The sequence below is a fragment of the Phoca vitulina genome, unplaced genomic scaffold (assembly GCF_004348235.1).
Source record: "Phoca vitulina isolate PV1807 unplaced genomic scaffold, GSC_HSeal_1.0 scaffold14, whole genome shotgun sequence".
NCBI classification, from domain to species: domain Eukaryota; kingdom Metazoa; phylum Chordata; class Mammalia; order Carnivora; family Phocidae; genus Phoca; species Phoca vitulina.
Window position 1 is genome coordinate 30349698 of NW_022589717.1, and position 22730 is coordinate 30372427.

A 22730-nucleotide genomic window follows, 5' to 3' on the forward strand; every position below is an offset into this window, starting at 1 on the left:
CTTATAGCTAAGGCTTTCTAAAGGTACTACTTAATTGATCAGTGACATTAAATGAAGTTCCCAGCATCCACTGTGGAGCAGAACTTTGTGGGCAGGACCACAGTGGTCACCAAATGTAGCAGCCACAACTGTTTTTGGTTTCTTGAAACGCAAAGACATCCTTCATAGATCTCAGGTGCTTCATGTCACAAACACTGTTTTTGAATTTTGTTTCAGGAACTGCAACCATGAATGAAGAAAACATAGATGGAACAAATGGCTGCAGTAAAGTCAGAACTGGTACTCAGAATGAAGCAGCATTACTTGCTTTGATGGAAAAGACTGGTTACAACATGGTTCAAGAAAATGGGCAAAGGAAATTTGGTGGTCCTCCTCCAGGTATGGATTTATTTTAAAAAATACTGACTCTTTAATGTACATTATGTATATATATCCACAAATACCCCACACAATAGTTCTTTCCTTATAACTGCTTTAAGACCTTAGCAATCGTTTTTAGTGTTGTGAGGGAGAAGAGATAGATTATATGTGTTATGCATGTTTGACCCTTACATTTTTTTCAACTCTGCTCTTTGTTTAAGAAATAGTAAGGAAGTTGGTTTTTTTTTTTCAATTTTTTATTAAATTCTAGTTAGTTAACATAGTGTAATGTTGGTTTCAGGAGTAGAATTTAGTGATTCATCACTTACATATAATATCCAGTGCTCAGCGCAACAGGTGCCCTCCTTAATAACTATCACCTCTTTAAACCCCCCCGTCCGGCCTACCTCTCTTCCAGCAACCCTCAGTTTATTCTCTATAGTTAATGGTCTCTTATGGTTTGCTTCCCTCTCTTTTTTTTTTTCCCCTTCCCCTATGTTCATCTGTTTTGTTTCTTAAATTCCACATATGAGTGAAGTCATATGGTATTTGTCTTTTTCTGACTGACTTATTTCACTTAGCATAGTACATTCTAGCTCCATCCATGTTGTGGCAAATGGCAAGATTTCATTCTTTTTGATGGCTGAGTAATATTCCATGTATATGTATACCACCACATCATCTTTATCCATTCATCAGTTGACGGACATTTGGGCTCGTTCCATAATTCGGCTATCTTTGATAATGCTGCTGTAAATACTGGGGTGTATGTGCCCCTTCAAATCAGTATTTTCGTATCCTTTGGGTAAATAACCTAGTAGGGCAATTGCTGGGTCATATGGTAGTCCTATTTTTAATTTTTTGAGAAACTTCCTGTTTTCCAGAGTGGCTGCACAAGTTTGCATTACCACCAACAGTGTAAGAGGGTTCCCCTTTCTTGGCATCCTTGCCAACATTTGTTCTTTCTTGTGTTGTTAATTTCAGCCATTCTGACAGGTGTGAAGTGGTATCTCATTGTAGTTTTGATTTGTATCTTCCTGATGATTAGTGATATTGAGCATCTTTTCATGTCTATTGGCCATATGGATGTCTTCTTTGGAAAAATGTCTATTCATGTCTTCTGCCCATTTCTTGACTGGATTATTTGTTTTTTGGGGGGTGTTGAGTTTGATAAGTTCTTTATAGATTTTGGATACTAACCCTTTATCAGATATGTCATTTAAATATCTTTTCCCATTCTGTAGGCTGACTTTTAGTTTTGTTGATTGTTTCCTTCACTGTGCAGAAGCTTTTTATCTTGATGAAATCTCAGTAGTTCATTTTTGCTTTTGTTTTCCTTGCCTCTGGAGATGTGTCTAGTAAGAAGTTGCTACAGCTGGGATACTTGAGTGGCTCAGTTGGTTAGGCATCTGACTCTTGATTTCAGCTCAGATCATGATCAGGGTCATGAGATCGAGCCCCACATTGGGCTCCGTACTCAATGGGGAGTCTGCTTGAGATTCTCCCTCTCCCTTTGCCCCTCCCCCTGCTTATGCTTGCATGCGCGCTCTCTCTCTCTCCAAATAAATAAATAAATAAATAAATAAATAAAAATATTAAAAAAAAAAGTTGCTATGGCTGAGGTCAAAGAGGTTGCTGCCATGTTCACTTCTAGGATTTTGGTGTTTTCCTTTCTCACACTTAGGTCTTTCATGCATTTTGAATTTATTTTTGTGTGTGGTAAAAGAAAGGGGTCCAGTTTCATTCTTCTGAATGTTGTTGTCCAGTTTTCCCAACACCATTTGCTGAAGAGACTGTCTTTTTTTCCATTGGATATTCTTTCCTGCTTTGTCAAAGATTAGTTGACCATATAGTTGTGGGTCCATTTCTGGGTTTTCTGTTCTGTTCCATTGATCTATGTGTTTATTTTTGTGCCAGTACCATACTGTCTTGATGATTATAGCTTTGTAATATAGCTCGAAGTCCAGAATTGTGATGCCTTCAGCTTTTTCTTTTTCAAGATTGCTTTGGCTGTTTGGGGTCTTTTGTGGTTGGTTCCATACAAATTTTAGGATTGTTTATTCTAGCTCTGTGAAAAATGCTGGTGGATGGAATACCTTAGTGGTTCAGTTGGTTAAGTGTCTGCCTTTGGCTTAGGACGTGATCCCAGAGTCCCAGGATGAAACCCCATGTTGGGCTCCCTGCTCAGTGGGGAGTCTGCTTCTCCCTCTGACCCTCCCCCGTCTCGTGCTCTCTCTCTCTCAAATAAATAAATAAAATCTTTTAAAAAAAGAAAAATGCTGGTGGTATTTTGATAGGGATTACATTAAATGTGTAGCTTGCTTCAGGTAGTATAGACATTTTAACATTATTTGTTCTAACAATCCATGAGCATGGAATGTTTTTCCATTTCTTTGTGTCCTCTTCATTTTCTTCCATGAGCATTCTATAGTTTTCAGAGTGTAGATCTTTTACCTCTTTGGTTAGGTTTATTCCTAGGTATCCTATGGTTTTTGGTGCAGTTGTAAATGGGATAAATTCCTTGATTTCTTTTTCTGCTTCTTTATTATCAGTGTATAGAAATGCAACAGATTTCTGTACATTGATTTTATATCTTGCGACTTGGCTGAATTTGTGTATTAGTTCTAGCAACTTTTGTTGGAGTCTTTCAGGTTTTCTAGTTGGGTTTATAAAGAAGTCAGGATTGGGTCACTGGGGAAGAGAGTACTTTAGCTATTAAAGGGGAGGTTGTTTTGGGGAGGATTTTGAAAGCAGTGAGTAGAGAGGAGTGGTGTTTATACTAGAGGCAAACCAGATGGAAACCGCTATATAAATATGATGTCTTGCCTTTCTACTAGTAGTGGGTGTAATTGATTTGCTCAGAACCCTCCAATTAACTTTCTACTAGACGTAAAATAAAATCTTGACCTCTGGCCACAGGGATGGCAACACTGACCACCACTTTAATACTGCCTCAGGTATGTGTTAGCTGTACAGGTCTGCGCGCTGTATGTTGTCCTAACGTATAAAACACTTGCTCTTTCTTAATGATATATTGTGAAAGTTTATTCCCTCATTTTTCTTTCAGGTCTCCGCTTCAACCTCATATGCTCAGAGAAGGTTTACCTGACTACCAAAAATACCAACTCTTCTGTGGCTTTTTCTTCATAGCACTTATCAATCATTGTCTCTTTTCTCTATTGAATATAAGCCTTATGAGGGAAGGGTCTTCTGTTTTGTTCACTGCGGTATCCTCAACATCTAGAATAGTGCACAGCACATAGAAGGCACAGTAAATTTGTGGAATGAATGAGTCATTGAATAGTGCATATAAATATCTTACTAGAATTTGTTTATTTTTGTCTTTCAGGTTGGGAAGGTCCACCTCCACCTAGAGGCTGTGAAGTTTTTGTAGGAAAAATACCTCGTGATATGTATGAAGATGAGTTAGTTCCTGTATTTGAAAGAGCTGGAAAGATATATGAATTTCGACTTATGATGGAATTTAGTGGTGAAAATCGAGGGTATGCTTTTGTGATGTACACTACAAAAGAAGAGGCCCAATTAGCCATCAGAATTCTTAATAATTATGAGATTCGACCAGGGAAGTTTATTGGTGTGTGTGTAAGCTTGGATAATTGCAGATTATTTATTGGAGCTATTCCTAAGGAAAAGAAGAAAGAAGAAATTTTGGATGAAATGAAGAAAGTTACAGAAGGAGTTGTAGATGTCATTGTTTATCCAAGTGCAACTGATAAGACCAAAAATCGTGGTTTTGCATTTGTTGAATATGAATCTCACAGAGCTGCTGCTATGGCTAGGAGAAAACTAATTCCAGGTAAACTTGTCCTTCTAAAGTTTATTTTTTCATATTAACCTTATTGTAAATATGGAAAAATGATGGCACCTCATAGATCAATATTTTGAAAATATATAATGCCCTTAAAGAGATATAGAGATTTTTTGACTAAGGAAGTAAAATAAAGGGTTCTAAAAAGACAAGAAGTTGTTCCTATAAAATGAGTCATTATCTGTAATAATATACTAATTTACTGAATATATACGCTTTTATTGTGGTGGTGTTGTTTGATAAAAAATCCAAAGGACAGTACCTGATTCTTTTGATAAAGGTCTTTTTTTTTTTTAAGCTCTAACCCATTTCAGAGAGAGAGAGACATCATGAACAGGGGGCGAGGGAAGGAGAGGGGCAGAGGGAGAAGGAGAAGCAGGCTCCCCACCGATGCAGGGCTCCATCCCAAGACCCTGAGAACATGACCTGAGCCAAAGGCAGATGCTTAACTGACTGAGCCACCCAGGCACCCTGATAAAAGTCTATTTTTGAAATGTATTTGTTCTCTTGATTCTTGAAATGAATTCCACTGTAAGTTCTGGCTGGGTTTGCCTTAGTAAAAACTTTCATGGAAGTTTTCATGTGAAAAACTAGTGTTTAACCAAATACACTGATAGGTATTTGAGTTCTTGCTTCTTTGGAGAAAGTTTTACTTAATAGTTTTTGACTTTTAGTTGTTTTAATTGTCTTCAGGTTAATTTATTTTTTTACAGGTACATTCCAACTATGGGGCCATACCATTCAGGTAGATTGGGCTGACCCGGAGAAAGAGGTTGATGAGGAAACCATGCAGAGAGTTAAAGTTCTCTATGTAAGAAATTTAATGATCTCAACTACCGAGGAAACTATTAAAGCAGAATTCAACAAATTCAAACCTGGTGCAGTTGAACGAGTAAAGAAACTTAGAGATTATGCTTTTGTTCACTTTTTCAACCGAGAAGATGCAGTGGCTGCTATGTCTGTTATGAATGGAAAATGCATTGATGGAGCAAGTATTGAGGTAACACTGGCAAAACCAGTAAATAAAGAAAACACTTGGAGACAGAATCTTAATGGTCAGATTAGCCCTAATTCTGAAAACCTGATTGTGTTTGCTAACAAGGAAGAGAGCCACCCAAAAACTCTAGGCAAACCGCCAACTCTTCCAGCTCGTCTCAATGGTCAGCATAGCCCAAGCCCCCCTGAAATTGAAAGATGCACTTACCCATTTTTTCCTGGAACAAAGCTTACTCCAATTAGTATGTATTCTTTAAAATCCAATCATTTCAATTCTGCAGTAATGCATTTGGATTATTACTGCAACAAAAATAATTGGGCACCACCAGAATATTATTTATATTCAACAACAAGTCAAGATGGGAAAGTACTCTTGGTATATAAAATTGTTATTCCTGCTATTGCAAATGGATCCCAGAGTTACTTTATGCCAGACAAGCTCTGTACTACGTTAGAAGATGCAAAGGAACTGGCAGCCCAGTTTACATTACTTCATTTGGGTAAGTTTAAAAATACTTTAAATAATTATTGTAGAATATGAAACTAGGAAATACAGTTATTATAAATTACTTTGAATTCGTGGTATTTAACATAAATGTTACCTCAATTTTATGAATTCATGGTAAATTTTGTTGAGACTTTTCTCTCATATAATCTTCCTATATTTAGCTTTTTAAACATTACTTAGGGGAAAATTTTGTTTTGATTTACTCTTACAGAGTACATGATCTTATTTCATTAATTTATTGTTTTTGTAATGACTAATCCTCATTTAATAATTTCTATGTAAGTTATAGGATGTTACTTAAACCAATTTGTAAGAGTGTCCCTGCATCTTTGGTGAAGTCTACACGGTAATCATTTTGGGGGACAGCGGTAGGGAGTTGGTAAAATCAGAGGTATTTCAGATGGGTTATGTGTAGACACAGCCTTATGCTCACCAATCTGGAAATTTGTCATTATTACTCATAAAAGACAAAAAGCATCACTAAGAGATGTTTATGACCATTCTCTTCTTTAATTTCATGCTTTTAAAAAAGTAAGTTTCTCTAATGCCTTTGAGGGATAGTTAAAAAGGCTTTGGTAACAAAAGAGTTTGCATTGTGAAGGAAGAGATGCAATATCACTCTGATATTTCTTTTGTTTTTTATTATGTTAGCCTCCCCCCCCACCACTTTTTCTGTTTTTTTAACGCAGCTATAAATAGCAGTTGGTGATTATTTTGTGCCCCAAATGATAGTTATTAGAAGAATAGTGGTTTCTTGAAAAAAACAATAAAAAGGAAGAGTCCCCAAGAAGGATTATAATTGTTTCTTAATTATAATTGTCAAACTCTTAGCTTAACATTGATGATTTGTTATATGGTTGCAGAACCATACTACTGAAGCTTATGTCTATTTAAAATTGATACTCTCAAATTTGTTAAAAAGAAGGCAGTCTAAAAGGAAAACCATTGTCAAGCGGAGAGGGAATTTTATACATTGTATAGATGTATTTTATACAGTGCTTATCCATCATAACCACTCCCACAGTATGCATATTTTTAGAATTTTAGGCCTGAAGGTAGGGTTTCTTTCAAAAAAACTTTTCGGTAGTATCTTCAATTATTAGTTGGAAACATTTGGGAATTTTACAGTCATTGAAATTAATAAATTCTTAAGTATGATTTTCATTAATGCACGAAATAGAAGCCTTCTATTTTTTTCTTTAAATAAAGACAATTAAGTTAAAGAAAAATTATAATAACAGCAAATAATTCAAATTAGGGCTCTTAGAAAAAATGGATCAAATTATTTTTTTGGAGTGGAATACAGGTAATTAGTTGCTGAGCAAGATTTTCTCAAGATACTTGTATCTGATCTAACATAGTAATGCTGAAACATATTTCTATCCCTACTCAGTTTCCTTACAAATTTAACTTGGCTTAAATTTCCAAGATTCTTAAAATACAGTCTTAGTTTATGTCAGATTTTCTATTTAGACATGATATGCCCATCTGGTTATCCCATAAAGAAGATCAGATGTTATATGGAACCAGAGGTTTTTCATCAGCTTTTAATTCCATTATTAAGATGGTTTTTACTTGAGTCCTAGGACCATAGTTAATTTGTATTGACCTTATAGTTCCCAAAGAGAACCCCTGTTCAGGTATAGTATTCCCAACTTGATTTTGTTATTTAGGGATGAAATTAGCTTCAATAAATGAAATACTTAGAGGGCACAGTTTGCTTTAGTCATCTATTTCAGATTTTATCAACCTTATATAAAAAGCTCCTTATAATAAAACAATGGACAATTTGTGTTTCATATATTTTCTCAGTTTCTAATTACCATCAGAGAGAATACCTAAGATCCAAATATAAGCCAAAAATTTTAATTAAACACTAGGGCTTGTTTGGATGCACTACACGAGGCTTGAGGCCTTGTCTACGGGAAGTAACATAAAAATCCTTACTGCAATTGACTAGAAATGTGAGTGAAGGTTGAGTAGAGGCAGCTGAGGAGAAGGAGGGATAGATTTTAAGGAAGTAGAAGAATCAGAAATCAGGGGTCTAGAAATCTTTGATCAGAAAACAGATGCCTGACCTTTGGAGGTTATTAAAGTAGGGCAGGAACTATAGATAGCCAGGAGGTTACATGTTGCTATATGGGAGATTAAGGTATATATAGATTGAATATTGTTGTGGCAGTATTCTGGTTTGCTTTTTACTTCTGTTAATATTGGAGTCCCTGGGCTTTAAAGAGTTGATGCCTTTTTAGGTGCAGATCTAAAGGTTGCAAGGTTTTATTCGGTGGTTTAAGGGTTGAGATCAGTGGGTGGTAGTGGTGTATTCTTAGTGGTGTGTTCTTCCTATCCTGCTAAATATTTACATGTTGCAAGCATTGGATTTTTCTGAGATCTTGAGAGGTTGTTATTGGTTCCTGGAGTCTCTCAAATAGAGTTCATTAAATATCAAATCATCTTTTGTCTCTGTTTTCTAAAGATTTTGAATGTACCTCTCTAGATAGTGAATTTAACTATGGTTTTAAGATGTTTTCTTTGGGTGTAATAATTTTTTTCTTTTTTAAGTTTGTTTTGATACTCTTCTGTTAACCCTTTCAGTTTGATGCTATTTTGAGCATTATTATCCAGTCTTACCTTGATGATCTTTGACTATTACATGTAATACAGTCATTTACCTTTTTATTTCAGAGTCCTTTAAGAATGTACTTTTAATATCTACGTTGTTTTGGTGTTACCATGCCCCTTTTTTGAGTTTGTAAAATAAAAGAGAAAAAGTTAGACTTCAGTTAAAGGATTATCATTGGTGTTATGAGGAAAATAGTTTTCTTATAAAGGGATTATAGTAGGTACCTAAACGAGTACTAGAGATCAGAGAGTTTACTTCTAGTGACCATTTAATGCTCTTAGCAGAACCTCAAAAGTTCTTGGTGGGTAGTACTTTAAAATCAATTTTTAAAAAATTTGGGTTTTTTGGTCCTATTTAAAGTGAACTCTATTTTAAGCAAAATATCCCTAATAGAAGAAGCTAAAAGCTGGGATTAATGCCAAAATTGAACCCTCTTTTTTTTTTTTTTAACTTCAAAGTTGGAGACTGTCTTCATCTTCATAATGTCTGAGAATGATCTCCCTAACCTCACTGGAAACTGATCACCCAACCAACGGGATAAGAAATGTCACCTGTTTATATTGAGGCACCTATAATATGTGGGATACATAGTGGGCTTAATACGTAGAATACATACTTGTGGGCTAAGAGATAGATAGGTTCTATGCTAAGTATTTGATGTATGGAGATATCATGGGTCATTCAGTATCATATCTCTTTAAGTATTTTCTGTTTCATAATTTTGTATTTGTTTAATAATGGATCAGACAATCAGTGTGAATAATCTTGCTTTTCCTAAAATTTGCCTCTGTTTTGAGTATGGGCCTTCCAATTTTGCCACTGCTTTCCCCTGGAGGATTCTTCACCACGTAGGAGTGGGATAAGCAAAATCAAGGAGATAAAGGAGGGTCCTGGAGAATTATAGTTTTGAAGAAAGAAAGTCCTGGAGAATACTTACTGGAAGGAGGAAGGTAGCCTCAAGTGTGTATTGACAGTTCACCTTGTTATATAATTTATTAATAACTAATTGAAGGCAAGGCATTTCTCTTCTTATTTCTGTGTTTGTGTAATACTGACACAAGTGGCAGCTTGTTACTTGTATGAACCACACAAAGCTTTCAAACAGGAGTAAAGAACCTCTGTCACAGACCAGCTTGTGCCATTGATTTAATTTCATCTGACTTGTATACTATTGTTTTGGCTATGACTGATGAAGTTTGTTAAAGAACAAATTTCCTTGAATGCCTCTTATGTGCTAAGTATACTTTTGTAGCATTCAGGGGTTAAATATAAATGAAACTTTGTTTTTGGTCTTAAGGAGTCATCATCTATTGAAGAAGGCAGAGACAAACTCTGCAGAAGTTTTGAGAGTACAAAGAAAGGGCACACCTCCCACCTGATTTGAGTTGTAAATCTTGAGGAGAGTTTATGGGCAGAGGGGCACAATATGAGCAAATACCTGCTAGAAAAATAGCATGTTGGGGGGTTGATGGCAAACAGTTGTGTATAGTGTTTGCTTTGGTGATTTCAGTTGGATTTTAAGGATTAGAAATTGAAAAGATGTGGACATTAGTTAATTGAAATTTCATCAGTTTTGCTTTTTAAAACTTTGCAAGTTTTTTTAGTACAACTATGTTGGCTTTAGTTGCTTTTCTTCTGTGAGCAAGTGATTTTTTCTGGATGAATCCATTCTAACTTGTGTGGACTATTTTATGTGTCATCTTTCTACTATCTCCTGTACTTGAAAAGTATTCATTTTGTGGCTGACTTGCATATTGCTTCTCATATTTGACTTTGTAATGACATACTCATTAGAATTTTTAATATTTTCTGGTCATAGAGTGGTAAAATATTTAGATATATATTCTAAGCATGATAGCCATTATCTTTGCTATCCCTTTAATATCATTAAAATTAGGTTTTGATTTTTGCTACCACTTGTAATTTGGTTGAAAGTTATAAAATAGAAGACACAATAGGATGAAAGTAAAACTTCTGGGAAGTTTTAATCTGAAAAATAATTGGTGCTTTTTTTCTTACGAGCTATCATTATTTCCAGATTGATGGGCAGAAATGCAAAAATAAAATTTTGATTTAAAAAATTTGCTAAAAATTGCTTTGAAACAGAGAAACTTTTTTTTTTAATTTAGGAAATAATTTTGGGAGACAAGCTAAATATATATGATGGTTGTATCATAACGAAATTTATTATAAATAATTAAAAGAAAAATAATGCTTTTAGAAAGTTATTTTTTCCAGTTTTAATTACAGACCTAACTTCGATGATACTATTTCAAATTGATGTTTTAAAGAAAAATAATTTGCTGAATTTGCTTTAAAATTCGCCTAGTTAAATAAGAAGTAGGAATAGCATCAACATGTGTACATTAATTTGTTTTCATATGACCAAATAATGAAATGAAAATTCCATTAACTCAACTATGTGTCTTTGACCCTCCAGAGGGCCCAGTGCTAATGAAAATGTATTTTTGTTCCTCTTGAAACATACTGTTTTTTCCTGCAATATCATCATCTGGTATTACTCATAATTCTTATTAATACTTTTGTATTAATGAACCATAATTATCATGGAGTTAGAATGTGAGAGAAGCAGCTTATTAACACAGAGTATTGAGTGAAAATATAAGGACCTGTAGCCTCAACCACCAACAAACCGTGACCTTGGATGGCAAATAAATCATTCACTCTTTGTGCACCTCCATGCCTTCACCTCTAAAATATCAGGGTTTTTACTTGGTGAGCTTTAAGGATTCCTCTATCCCCCCAACTTACGGTTTTGTTTAAAATACAGTAAAAAATCTTATGAAGGACCAGAAATAATATTTGAATTTTTTATATATACCAAAACATATATTTGAATTCAAATAGTTTAAAACCAAGAGCTGCTTTTATAGGAATTGATTATCAGTTTAATATCCCTTTCTTTATATAATTGAAAGCTTTTATCTGTCTACTTCACGGCAGAGCAGTTGGTAAAAAAAAGGAGAGTCACCTATTTTATCTGCATGAAGACAAGTAATTGCTTTTTGGTTATTTCCTTCCCTGAATTTTTTCAGTTAAATATAATCAAAACTAAGATTTTATAAAACAGCTTAATTACTTAAAAGTTTGGAAATTTGTTTTCTTTTATAACAGAGAATCTAGGAAAATAATGATATGTATTAAAACATATCATGTGACCAGTATTTATTCCATAGTTATGTTATTAACTGGCTAATGTGATCTGTGATTTCATTTGCTTTATATATTTAATCATGTTTGATCCTTTTTTCTTTCGTATCTTTGGTTAATACATTCCTAAAATACTCATTCTAATACACATTTTAACAGTAGCTACTGCTTTATTTTTAAATTTAATATCTGATTTTGTCATTTAATATTTAAAAAATAATGGTTTGTAAATTTTCCCCTCTTGTATCAAATGCCACAATAAATTTTGCATGTATACTCCATTCTTGGATGTCAGCAGCAGTTTATAATTTTGCCACATGATGTCCTCTAAATATATTTTTTTAGTGTGGCTTTGAAAGGAATTTCAATGTTATATTGATATTTCTCTCCTTTATGGCTTATTTTTTTGGGGGGGTGGTTAGAATTAGCAAAATCTGTATGAAAAGCTGCATTAGTCTTCTGCCTGTCATGCCCTTATTTCTGTTTCCTATTTAAAATTTAGTAGACAATAATTACTTATGCTATAGCAATATAATTTAGTGAGTGGACTAGTGAATGGAGACAAAATGTTTTGGAAAGATGGTTTTACTGTGATGATTTTATTCAAGTAATTATCTGTGCTTTTAACTACTTTAAAATTATTCAGTGTCAGTTGCTTCCAGGCCATTTGGATAGATTAAATATAGTATCTACTTTTATTAGTTAATTTCAGATATATCATCTACTGTAGAGCAATTTCCTCTGTTCTAGAGTAATACATCCTCTATGTAAGACATGGTAGTGTACTACCTCCAAGAATGGTGCTCTTACTTCTGGGGATTCAAAACAAAAGAAAACAAGATAAAAAACTTTAGTCCCCCCATCTAATTAGAAGTTTTAAATCACCAGAATATTAATAAGTACTCTGATTTCCTTGCTCCCTAAATTTGTAGTATTTGCCTAAAGATATGCTAGTTACATGTGAGCCATTATTTATCTCCTAGTAAGTGACATTTGAGCTATAAAAATGACCTGTATGTAGGTTTTTATATATATAATATAGTTCAAATTTTAAGAAAGTGATTTGTTTATATACCTTCCTGCATTGTTCTGATTCGGTAAATATCATCTGTATACCATACTGATAATGAATTCTACTATAATTGTATCTATAACTTTAGGTTAAAAAGTAAATAGGAATGCAATCATTAGAAAACAGTCTGTTGTATTGCCTGATAATTTGGTGAGTGTACTCTGAAATGTCTCTTTTGTTTTGTGTTTAAACAGCATAGCTTGATTTTTATATGCAGATTAACTCAAGGGATTTGCATTTGAATAAACTTGAATAAACAAAAAAAGTGTAAACTAGGATGTACAATTCCAGCTTCCTTATACAGTAGATATCTATGTTGACTGTCACTTTTTCTCTTGCACATTTTGATTTTCTTTCATTATGTTTCCTAGAAAGGATATTACTAGAAATACTTTACTTTTTTAACTTTTTTTTTGTAATCCAGTTTTTTTTTTAAGATTTTATTTATTTATTTGACAGAGGGAGACACAGCGAGAGAGGGAACACAAGCAAGGGGAGTGGGAGAGGGAGAAGCAGGCTCCCCGCTGAGCCAGGAGCCCAATGTGCAGCTCCATTGCAAGACCCTGGGATCATGACCTGAGCCAAAGGCAGATGCTTAATGACTGAGCCACCCAGGCGCCCTTGTAATCCTGTTTTGTATGTAGATTTTTGTAAGACTGCAGTGCAACTTTTATTGTATAACTAAGTTAATACAATTAACTTAGTATTTTTTCTTGTTACCTTTGTTTTCATAATACGTTTTTCAGTCACTGGCTAGGTCATGGGATAAACAATTCAGTTTGCAGCTTTTGTGCCATATATGTGTATGGCTTTTTTTTTTCCTTCCACTGCTGTGTTAATTTTTGGTTCAAGAATGACCAAATCAGTAGTTACGAATTTATGAAAATTATAGATTATTTTGGGCACAGAGTTTATAAGACTCCAAGTGAGCCATTATGAATCTTTGGAAAAAAAGGTTTAAAGTTATATTCTGCACTAACTAAAGTTAATAATTTTTACCAAAAGTAAAAAACTAATTCAAGCAGGGACATGTTTATTAATTTAAATGATTCTTACCTGTGTGTATTATGTCTCCATGTTTCCTTGAGCTCTCACAAATCAAGTTTCCTTGAGTGATTAAGAATCCCTTAGGGATTCCTTGATATGAAACTTAGCTTTATCAAGTACGGAAATAGTGATGATACTAGAGCATTGGAAAGCTTATTCCTTTTCTCTTAAGAACTAGAGGGAAAAAGGAGATACTAAGCAAAAATAGGATTACTTGCCCCATGAAAGCACTCTCCTAGCTTCTGAGGGGGACTTACAAATATGAAATAGTCATAATTGTTTTTCCTTTTTCATTTCTTAAATTTTTATCCTATGATTTACTTAGTAGTAGACAAGATTTTTTAGCTTCTTGTATTGCAATGCAGCTAGGATATCTGTGCTTTTTCTGTTCTTTTTGCAATCATCTACTTTTATTTATGTACCAGTGTTTTTTAAAAAACTTCACTTCTGTTGGTTTTTAAAAACCTTTGTACTTTATTTTTACTTATTTATTTATTTGTATTTATTGTAGTTCATGTGCAAACAAGAAGGAGTTGCTACATTAGTGAACATGACTTGGGGAGGGAGATGGGACAAGCTTTTTCATCAGTCCTCTAAGACTTCAGAAAGTAGGTTGGTGATGTCAGGCACTCTTTCATTTGAATTGGTAACTAAGGGAATGATTCCATTGCCTTAAGATTTTAAATGAATTTTAAGGTAATTTTTATTTTCATTTCCTTCAATGACAAGAAAAATTTCATTTTCGTTTCTACGACAAAAATTCTATAGTCAACTCTCAAATATTTATGTTTAGATATGAGGTATGAATAAACCAAAACTTAATAATCCAAGTATAATTGGCTTATTTATTTAATTATATTTATTTATCCCAGGATGCTGTTTACATGTATGGTTCATCAATTCAGGGACTTTACATACATTCTAAAGCCCTGTTATAAAACCCAACTTAGGAAAAGTTGGAAACTTCTCCTCAGCTCAGTTTCCTGTTGGGGAGGATGGCATTTTCTCATGCTGGTGGAGTGCACAGACTTAAGTAGAATATTCATCGTCCCTCTGTCTTATCTCTTTTTTTTTGCTGGTAATGGACAGGTTATTCACTTTAATCCTTACTTCATTTTATGAAAGATGTGAAGTGGATTATTAAAAATGTATAAAATACGAAAGGATTCAAATTTTAAAGATTTATTTATTTATTTTAGAGAGAGAGAGCACACACGAGCTAGGGAGGGGCAGAGTTGGAGAAGAGAGAATCTCAAGCAGACTCCCTAGTGAGCAGGGAGCCTGATTTGGGGCTTGATCCCATGACCCTGAGATCCTGAGATCCTGAGATCCTGAGATCCTGACCTGAGCTGAAATCAAGAGTCAGATGCTAAACCGACTGAGCCATCCAGAACACCCCAAGATTCAAATTTTAAATTGAAAGAATTGAAGCAATGGGAAATTATGAGTAGGAAAATAAAGCCAAGCAAAACTAAACAATTTATTGTTTAGGGGTATATGAATATGTGGCAAAACCATAGAGAAAAGCAAGGGAATGATTAACACTTAAAAAATAGGATCATGATTACTTTAAGGGTTAGAAGGAGAAATTGGAAAGGATGCAAGAGAGACTTCTAAGTTATTGATAATTTTCTGTTTCTAAGCCTGGGGGGTGAGTACATATTTTTATTTTGTAAATAATGTAACTGTACATTTATATTTTATATATTTTTCTTTTTGTATAACATTCTTTTACGATTAAGTAAATAAGCTGGCAAAAAATGAATGAAAGTTAGCCAACCAGCCAAGAGTTAAGAACTTGAATTATTTTATCAAAATTAGAGTGAGTTGTACTCTAGAGATTCTCAAATTCATATAATTAAGAGTAATATAGGAAAGTTGTGTTGTTTCCAGACCAAATATTTTTATCCTGCTCAGACTATATGTGAAATGTTTTGTTTTCTTTTGAGCACTAGGGTTTGTTTAATTCTTGACAACTAGGGAGGACTTGGAAACTCTAATGCGAAGTAGGACAGTGAGCAACTGAAGAATTTGGGGCTTTTTAGTCCATAAATACTAATATTTACAGGGGAAATATGATTGCTGCCTTCAAGTGTTTGAAGAGCTGGCACATAGGAAAAAGACTTTAATATGAAGTCCAGGGGTTAGAATTAGGTCTAATAGAGGAAAATTTCGGGGGGGGGGCATATTATGATTTAATACAACCCAGAACCATGTAAGTGTTTAAAGTACTAAAAGCTCTGTTGTACTCAGTTAAAAAAGAAAAAAAAAAAATAACCTTTGTTTTAAATCTGTTTATACTGTTAAAGAAATGTATGGGGAAAGGAAAGACTATTTCCTTTATTTACTATACTATTATAACTCCGAATTATCTTCCATAACATCACTTAGAGTAGATTAGCCTTGCAGTTTTGAAGCCTTCTGAAAAATGTGCTTTTCGAAACTTTAACGTAAGAAAGTTTGGTTTTGGCATTTTTATTCTCATATGAATAACCCTTTTGTTTATTATTCACTCCTCCTGGCAGCTGATTGATTGTTAATCCTTGTTAATATGTGTGTTCATTCAATAAATACTTACTGAACACTGTACTTTGTCTATAAAGTCCTGAGGATCTCTAGTGAATCAGATCCAGTTGCTACCTTCATAGGGTTTACCTTCTATGAGGAAGATACTCAGTTACAGTTCTGATAAACACTCTGAAGAGGTACAGGGTGTCTGAGAATATGTAACTGGATGACCTGACCTAATCTGAGATGAGAGGGTCAGGGTCAGGAAATAGTACATTACATTTAGAAAGAATTTCAGCAAAATGAAATTCAATACTTTAAATTTAGTATAGCATATAGGCTTCCTAGACTAAAAGGGCATGGCATTTAGAGCCAGATTTCCTGAGTTCATATCCCAGCTTCATTACTTATTTGGAAAAGTTATTTTAACCTCTTTGTTCTTTAGTTTCCTCATCTGTGAAATGGGAATGTTAACAGTATTTATCTCGTAGGGTAATGGTACATATTAAATGAGTTAAAATGTTAAAAGGCCCACAATAGTGCCTTTTGTATATAAAAATGTGCCATATAAGTATTGAAAAATAACATTTACTCAGAAAACAAATCTAAGAAAACAGTTTCTAATCATTTATAATAATGAATATTATTAGTAATAATAATAGTTAAGATTCTTTGAACACTTATATAGGTACTATGCTAAATGCCTTTCTATAATACATTATTCTGACACTTCCTTGAGGTAAATATTACTTTAATGTCTACACTTTTTTTTGGTAACAAATGAAGAAACTGAGCCTTTAGGAAATTAAATCGTTTGTCCAGGATCCCCCAGTTAGCTAAGAGGCCGTATGCTCTTAGCTGCTGGTCTTTGTAATATCACGTGATTCAAGTGAAAAACTGACTTGAGTCTAATGTTAAACATTTGATAACAAACTGTGAACTTGTAGGATATTATTGGCCAGTTATTCTTCTAAAAATTAAAATAGAAGGAGATGGGTCTTTGTTCCATGCTTTACATCCTTTTCAGAGACAGTTTATCTTTACCAGTCCTACAAGCCCATATATCAGACCACTTCAGTGTAGTGTGGACCTAGGACATCTGTCTCAAACCTAAATGAATCATTCTAAATTACAGAGATCTTGTGAACATATTTTGTTTACAAGGTAACTTTGGGATTTTTAAGTTTAGGATGAACACTGACAACCAGTAGCATATGTGTCAAGGGGGCAGATGATGTTTTATAAAACTCTATGAGATGCTAGACAGAATTTCAAATAGGCAGAGTTTGTTTGTATCTATTTCATGGTCTCTTGTTGTTTGGTACTCTCATTTGCTCTCTGATTATACTCAAAACACCTCAAACACATAATTCAACCATATAAACTTTCACTCCAGTTGTATCTATGTTTTTTCATTGTTATTTCCTTGTTCAGGAACCAGCAGTGGCTTGCTATTGTGGTATGATCAGGTCCTCTGAAATCCACATTCTCTTGTTCAGAATGTTCTCCTGGTTTTCCCCATCTTACCTAACCATAGACAAATACCTCTTGTTTTGATCATCTGAATTTATCATGCTCATTGGCACTTCCAGGCTTTTCTTAGTGTTGTTCACTCTGCTTGGAATATTCTTCTACTTACTTTCATTTACTTAACCTCTTATATTAAGCTTTTCTTAGACATAGTAACTGCTGAGGATGACTTGTTCTTTATAATATTACTCAACAATATAGTAATTTTTAGATTACTGTTTATTTACTATTATAAAATTTTTGATCCCTCAGGATTGTAAAGCCAAGGGACTTTGTATGTGTTTTTTTTTTAATTGTTATTATTTACTGCGTTTATATAGTTTAGTACTGTCTCCTTTAATATTTAGCATATAGTGCTTTTCAAATAATTGAAAATTATCAACATGCTCTAAGATTAAAAGATAAAGATTCTTAGGAAAGATAAAGACTATGCTTTGAGCAGGAAGTGAAAAAAAGTGATATTGGAAAAGAAATATCTGAGATATGGAGTTGGTAGGTATAAACACAGAACAATTACATTATGAATGGTGGTTAACAGGATGATATATACTTATAGTTCAATTAAGTAGAAATTACAAGTATATAGTTTTTAAAATGCTGATGAAATGAGTATTTCAAAATAGTGAAATCCTTGAAATATAGACTTGAGTCATGGATTATTTTATATTAAAGATGTATATGTTATATATATGTATTTATAAATGAAATTTGGAGAGTGGAAGAATAGGAGATTTTGATTGTAGTAGTATGGAATATAATAGATCATATTACTACAGTTTTATAATTTTATTAACCATTATGATAACTTCTTAAGTTTATTACATAAGCCATAGTTACATTTAGTGCCATCTATAACATTTGTTAAGACTTCACAAATGGAAAATAATTGGCAATAGCTTATTTATTGTATGTTATTTCTAAACTTACTATACTAGCTTGCATTTCTTCTTCATTCTTCTAAACAGGTATAGACTAAGAAGATGGAGTTCTTTCAGTTTAGTTTTCTAAAGGCAGGAAAAACCCTGAAAATTCAGGTTGCTAATATAGAAGTTGGAATATACTGGAATCCTGTGCATTCAGTTATTTTCTGTTTTGAAAAGAAGAAAGAGCAGTATGCCATACCCAAAGTCTGAAACACAGTTCTTCATTTTTTGTACCAGTTACTTAAAAATTTATATGGAATTCTTCTTCAAACTGAAAACCAGTGAAATCTTCAAAGATACACAGTATGCTTATACAGTTATTTTTAAGTGACTTTTAAAAATTTTTTTTAAATTTTATTTTATTATGTTAGTCACCATACATTACATCATTAGTTTTTGATGTAGTGTTGTTTATAGAACAATTCATATCTACAATGTTAGGTCTTAGTGGATATAATGAAAATAAATACCCTAATTAGTAAGAATTTTACCTAGTTTATCTTTTTTTTTTGGCTTTTATTCCTACATAACAGAAGACTAAAAATACTGTATCTAATGATTGTAGTTTTATAGAAAACAAGATCCTGTTTCTGATCTTTGAAGTTTAATGTATCCTATTCTTATTCTTGACTTTTTGACATGCTTTTCTTTTCTCTAGCTTTTCCCTTGTGTCTGGATTACTGAATAATCCCTTACTGAATAATCATTATGTTGTATACCTGAAACTAAAAAAAAAAAAAATTCTTTTGAAATAATTTCTTAGACTAAATTTATTAACAGTCTGTACTTTTTAAAAGGAATGACGCTAACAAATGACAAAGCACCAGTAGTAACCTTGTGTTTGACATTTACTTGAGATTCTGCTGATGGTTTTTACTTTTCCTTTGAAGATTGTCATCATCTCTTCTGTACATTAACAGAAATGTAATTGTTCTAGACTGATAATTTAAATGCCAGCATTTTTTCCTCTTAAACTTAACTAAAGATTAACAAAAAATTAATTGTAAAACTCCAGGTCATAGTATGTGAAGGCCTTATGGAAGGACGACTCGTTCCATATTTAATAGTAATTTCAGTTAGCGTCTTTACTGAAAATCACCATTATAGTTTTTAAATTACTCTGAATCATTTTTATTTTATTTTGATAACTGTGTTATGAATAGTTTTATTTTTTAATCATAATTATAAATGATCAGTTTCTTATTTATGTATATCACTATGGTAGCTATTGTAATTCCCCACTTTTTTTTTTAACTTAGTAAGTTATTACATTACATACAGACAGAAAAGTCCACAAATCATGACTGTAAGCTTTGTGAATTACTACAGAGGGACTGCATCTGTTTAACTACCAGGTGAAGACATAAAGTATCAACACTCCAAAAAGCTTGTTCGTTTGTACCCTGACGCACATATTACCTTCTTTCTTCCCAAACCATCCTTCTGACTTCTGTGTTTTTGAAATTTATACAGCATTTTATATACTTTTGTCTGGCTTCTTTTAACATTATGCTTATGAATAAAGATTGGTCCATGTTGTTGGATGTGGCAGTATGGTTCATTCACTCTCTCTGATAGTAATATTCCAACAGAATGTTAGGATTTATTTGCTGTTTTCTATTGTTGATAGAAATTTGAGGTGCTTTCAGTTTGTGTTGTTCAAATAATGATGCTGTGAATATTCTTGCATGCATTCCTGTTGAATACATGGGAATAAAAGTGGGTCATATTTTTAAAACTTCAGTAAATAATGCCAGTTTTTCAAAGTGATTATATAAATTTACACTTCATGAGCAGCATATGGGTTTTGGTTGTTCCAAATTCCTGCCAACACTTGGGTATTATTAACCTTTGAAAATTTTGAACATTCTGGTTAGTATATATTGCTATCTCATTGAGATTATAACTTTTTTTTTAAAGATTTTATTGATTTATTTATTTGAGAGAGAGAATGAGATAGAGAGTGCATGAGAGGGGGGAAGGTCAGAGGGAGAAGCAGACTCCCTGCTGAGCAGGGAGCCCGATGCGGGACTCGATCCCGGGACTCCAGGATCATGACCTGAGCCAAAGGCAGTCACTTAACCAACTGAGCCACCCAGGCGCCCCGAGATTATAACTTTTATATCATTGTTTACTAATGATATCAAACATCTTTAATTGGATTATAGGGCATTAAGATACCCTCTTTTTTTAAAAAAGATTTTATTCATTCACTCTTGATGAAATGTCTTTCTTGTTTTAAGTTTCTTGTCTCTTTATTGTTGTGCGTTGCTTGTTTTTGCCTTTATTAAGATACAAGCCCCTTGTTGGGTATATTTTCTACAAATACCTTCTTCTACTGTGTGGCTTACTACTCTACTTTATTTCTACTCTGTTCATGGTACACTTTGAAAAATAGAGAAGTTCTTAATTTTAGTATGATTCAATTTATCAATCTTTTAAAGTTAGTCTTGTTTGTGTCCTGCTTAAGAAATCATTGCTTACCTCAAAGTCATGAAATATTCTCCTATATTATATTTTAGAAATTTTTTTATCTTTTAAATTTAGTGAGGGTGTGAAGTACATGTTCAAGTTTTATTTTACCTTCAGTATGTATAATCATTTACATAGTACTATTTATTGAAAAGACTACCCTTTTCCCATGATTCTGAAGTGCCACCTTTAATGTAAATCGAGTATGGATGTAAATGTACACACATGCACACCTATATGCACATACATGCCTTATTCTGGATTCTTTATTCCATTGATCTAATTTAATTTACTACATTGTCTTAATTACATAACTTTGAAAAGTCTTAATATTTAGTAGAGAACATATTTACATGTTTTTTCTTAATTATCTTGGCTCTTCTCAGCCCTTACATTTCCATATGAATTTTACAATTAGATTATAAATTTATACCAAATTTATACCAAAAAGAAGTCCTACTGGAAACTTTGATTAAAATTGAATTGTATCTGCAGATCAATTTGCAAAGAAATGACATTTTATAATATTGGAACTTCTGATCCATGAACATTATAGATCTCCATTTATTTAGGCTTTCTTTAATTTTTCCAAATACTCAGTAGTCTACTGTGTAAATTTCTCCTACATCTTTTATTAGATTGATTTGTTGGTATTTAATGTTGTTCAATGCCATTGTAAAAGTGCCTTTTAATTTTGATTTCTGATTGTTCCTGTTTATATAAATACAATTTATTTTTTATGTATTGAATAAAACTATTTATTTGATTCTAATGGTTTGATCCTACGTTGTTTTAAATTTTCTACCTACACAGTCATGTCAACTGCAAATAAGGAGCTTTTTCCTTCCTTTCTATCCTTATACTTTTCTTTTTTCTCTTGCCTTACTGCACTGGCTATACTGCTGGATATATTATAGGCCTTACTGCCCTGTAATCCAGCATTGAATACAAATGATGATAAAAGGCATCCTTTTAAACTTTCACTATTTCTCCATTAAGGTGTGATGTTTGTTGTAGCTTTTATTATAGAAGCCCTTTGTCACATTAAGGACATATCCTTCTATTCCTAGTTTGCTAAGAGTTTTTACCAAGAATGAGTTGGGTGATGAATTTTATCAAATGCTTTTTTGTATATACTTAGATAATTACATAATTTTCATCTTTTATTCTTTTAATGTGGTGAATTGCATTGGTGTTTCAATGTGACATCAACCTTGTATTTCTGTAACAGGTGCAATTTGGTCATCATGCATTATCCTTTTTATGTGTTGCTAAATTTGGTTTTTGATATTTTCTTTAGGATTTTACACTTGTGTTCATTAGTGAGATTAGCCCCTACCTTTCCTCCTAAAAACAGGAAGTTTTTTCTCTTTGTTCTGTGGAAGAGTTTTTATACAATTGGTGTGATATATTTTTTGAATATGTGAAATATCATCTAGGAAACCATCTTTAGTTTAGAGTTTTCAGCCTTTCTTTTACTATAATAATGCATATTCAGGCTACAAATTTCCCTCCTAAAGTATGGTTATAGCTGCAACACTTATGTTTTGCTGTATTTTATTTTTATAATTTATTTCAAAATATTTTGTTTTGATTTCTTCTTGAACATGAGAAATTCTAAATTCTAAACATACGGGAATTTTTGTAGTTACTTATATATATTTTTTACTATGATCAGAAAGTATGATTTC

At 32.9% G+C, this 22730-nt stretch overlaps 1 protein-coding gene across 2 annotated transcripts in view; it reads left to right on the forward strand.

Moving 5' to 3' along the window:
* Positions 1 to 221: 221 nt before the first annotated feature.
* RBM46 (RNA binding motif protein 46) overlaps positions 222 to 22730 on the forward strand; it is a 35732-nt gene continuing 13223 nt past the window's right edge. Inside the window, exons 1-3 of one of the 2 annotated variants that reach the window (XM_032412793.1) lie at positions 222 to 378; positions 3710 to 4177; positions 4903 to 5685. In XM_032412793.1, the coding sequence (XP_032268684.1) occupies positions 228 to 378; positions 3710 to 4177; positions 4903 to 5685 (1402 nt within the window). In that variant the 5' untranslated portion in view covers positions 222 to 227. The remainder of the gene's footprint in view (positions 379 to 3709; positions 4178 to 4902; positions 5686 to 22730) is intronic. The other variant, XM_032412792.1, reaches the window with a different exon arrangement.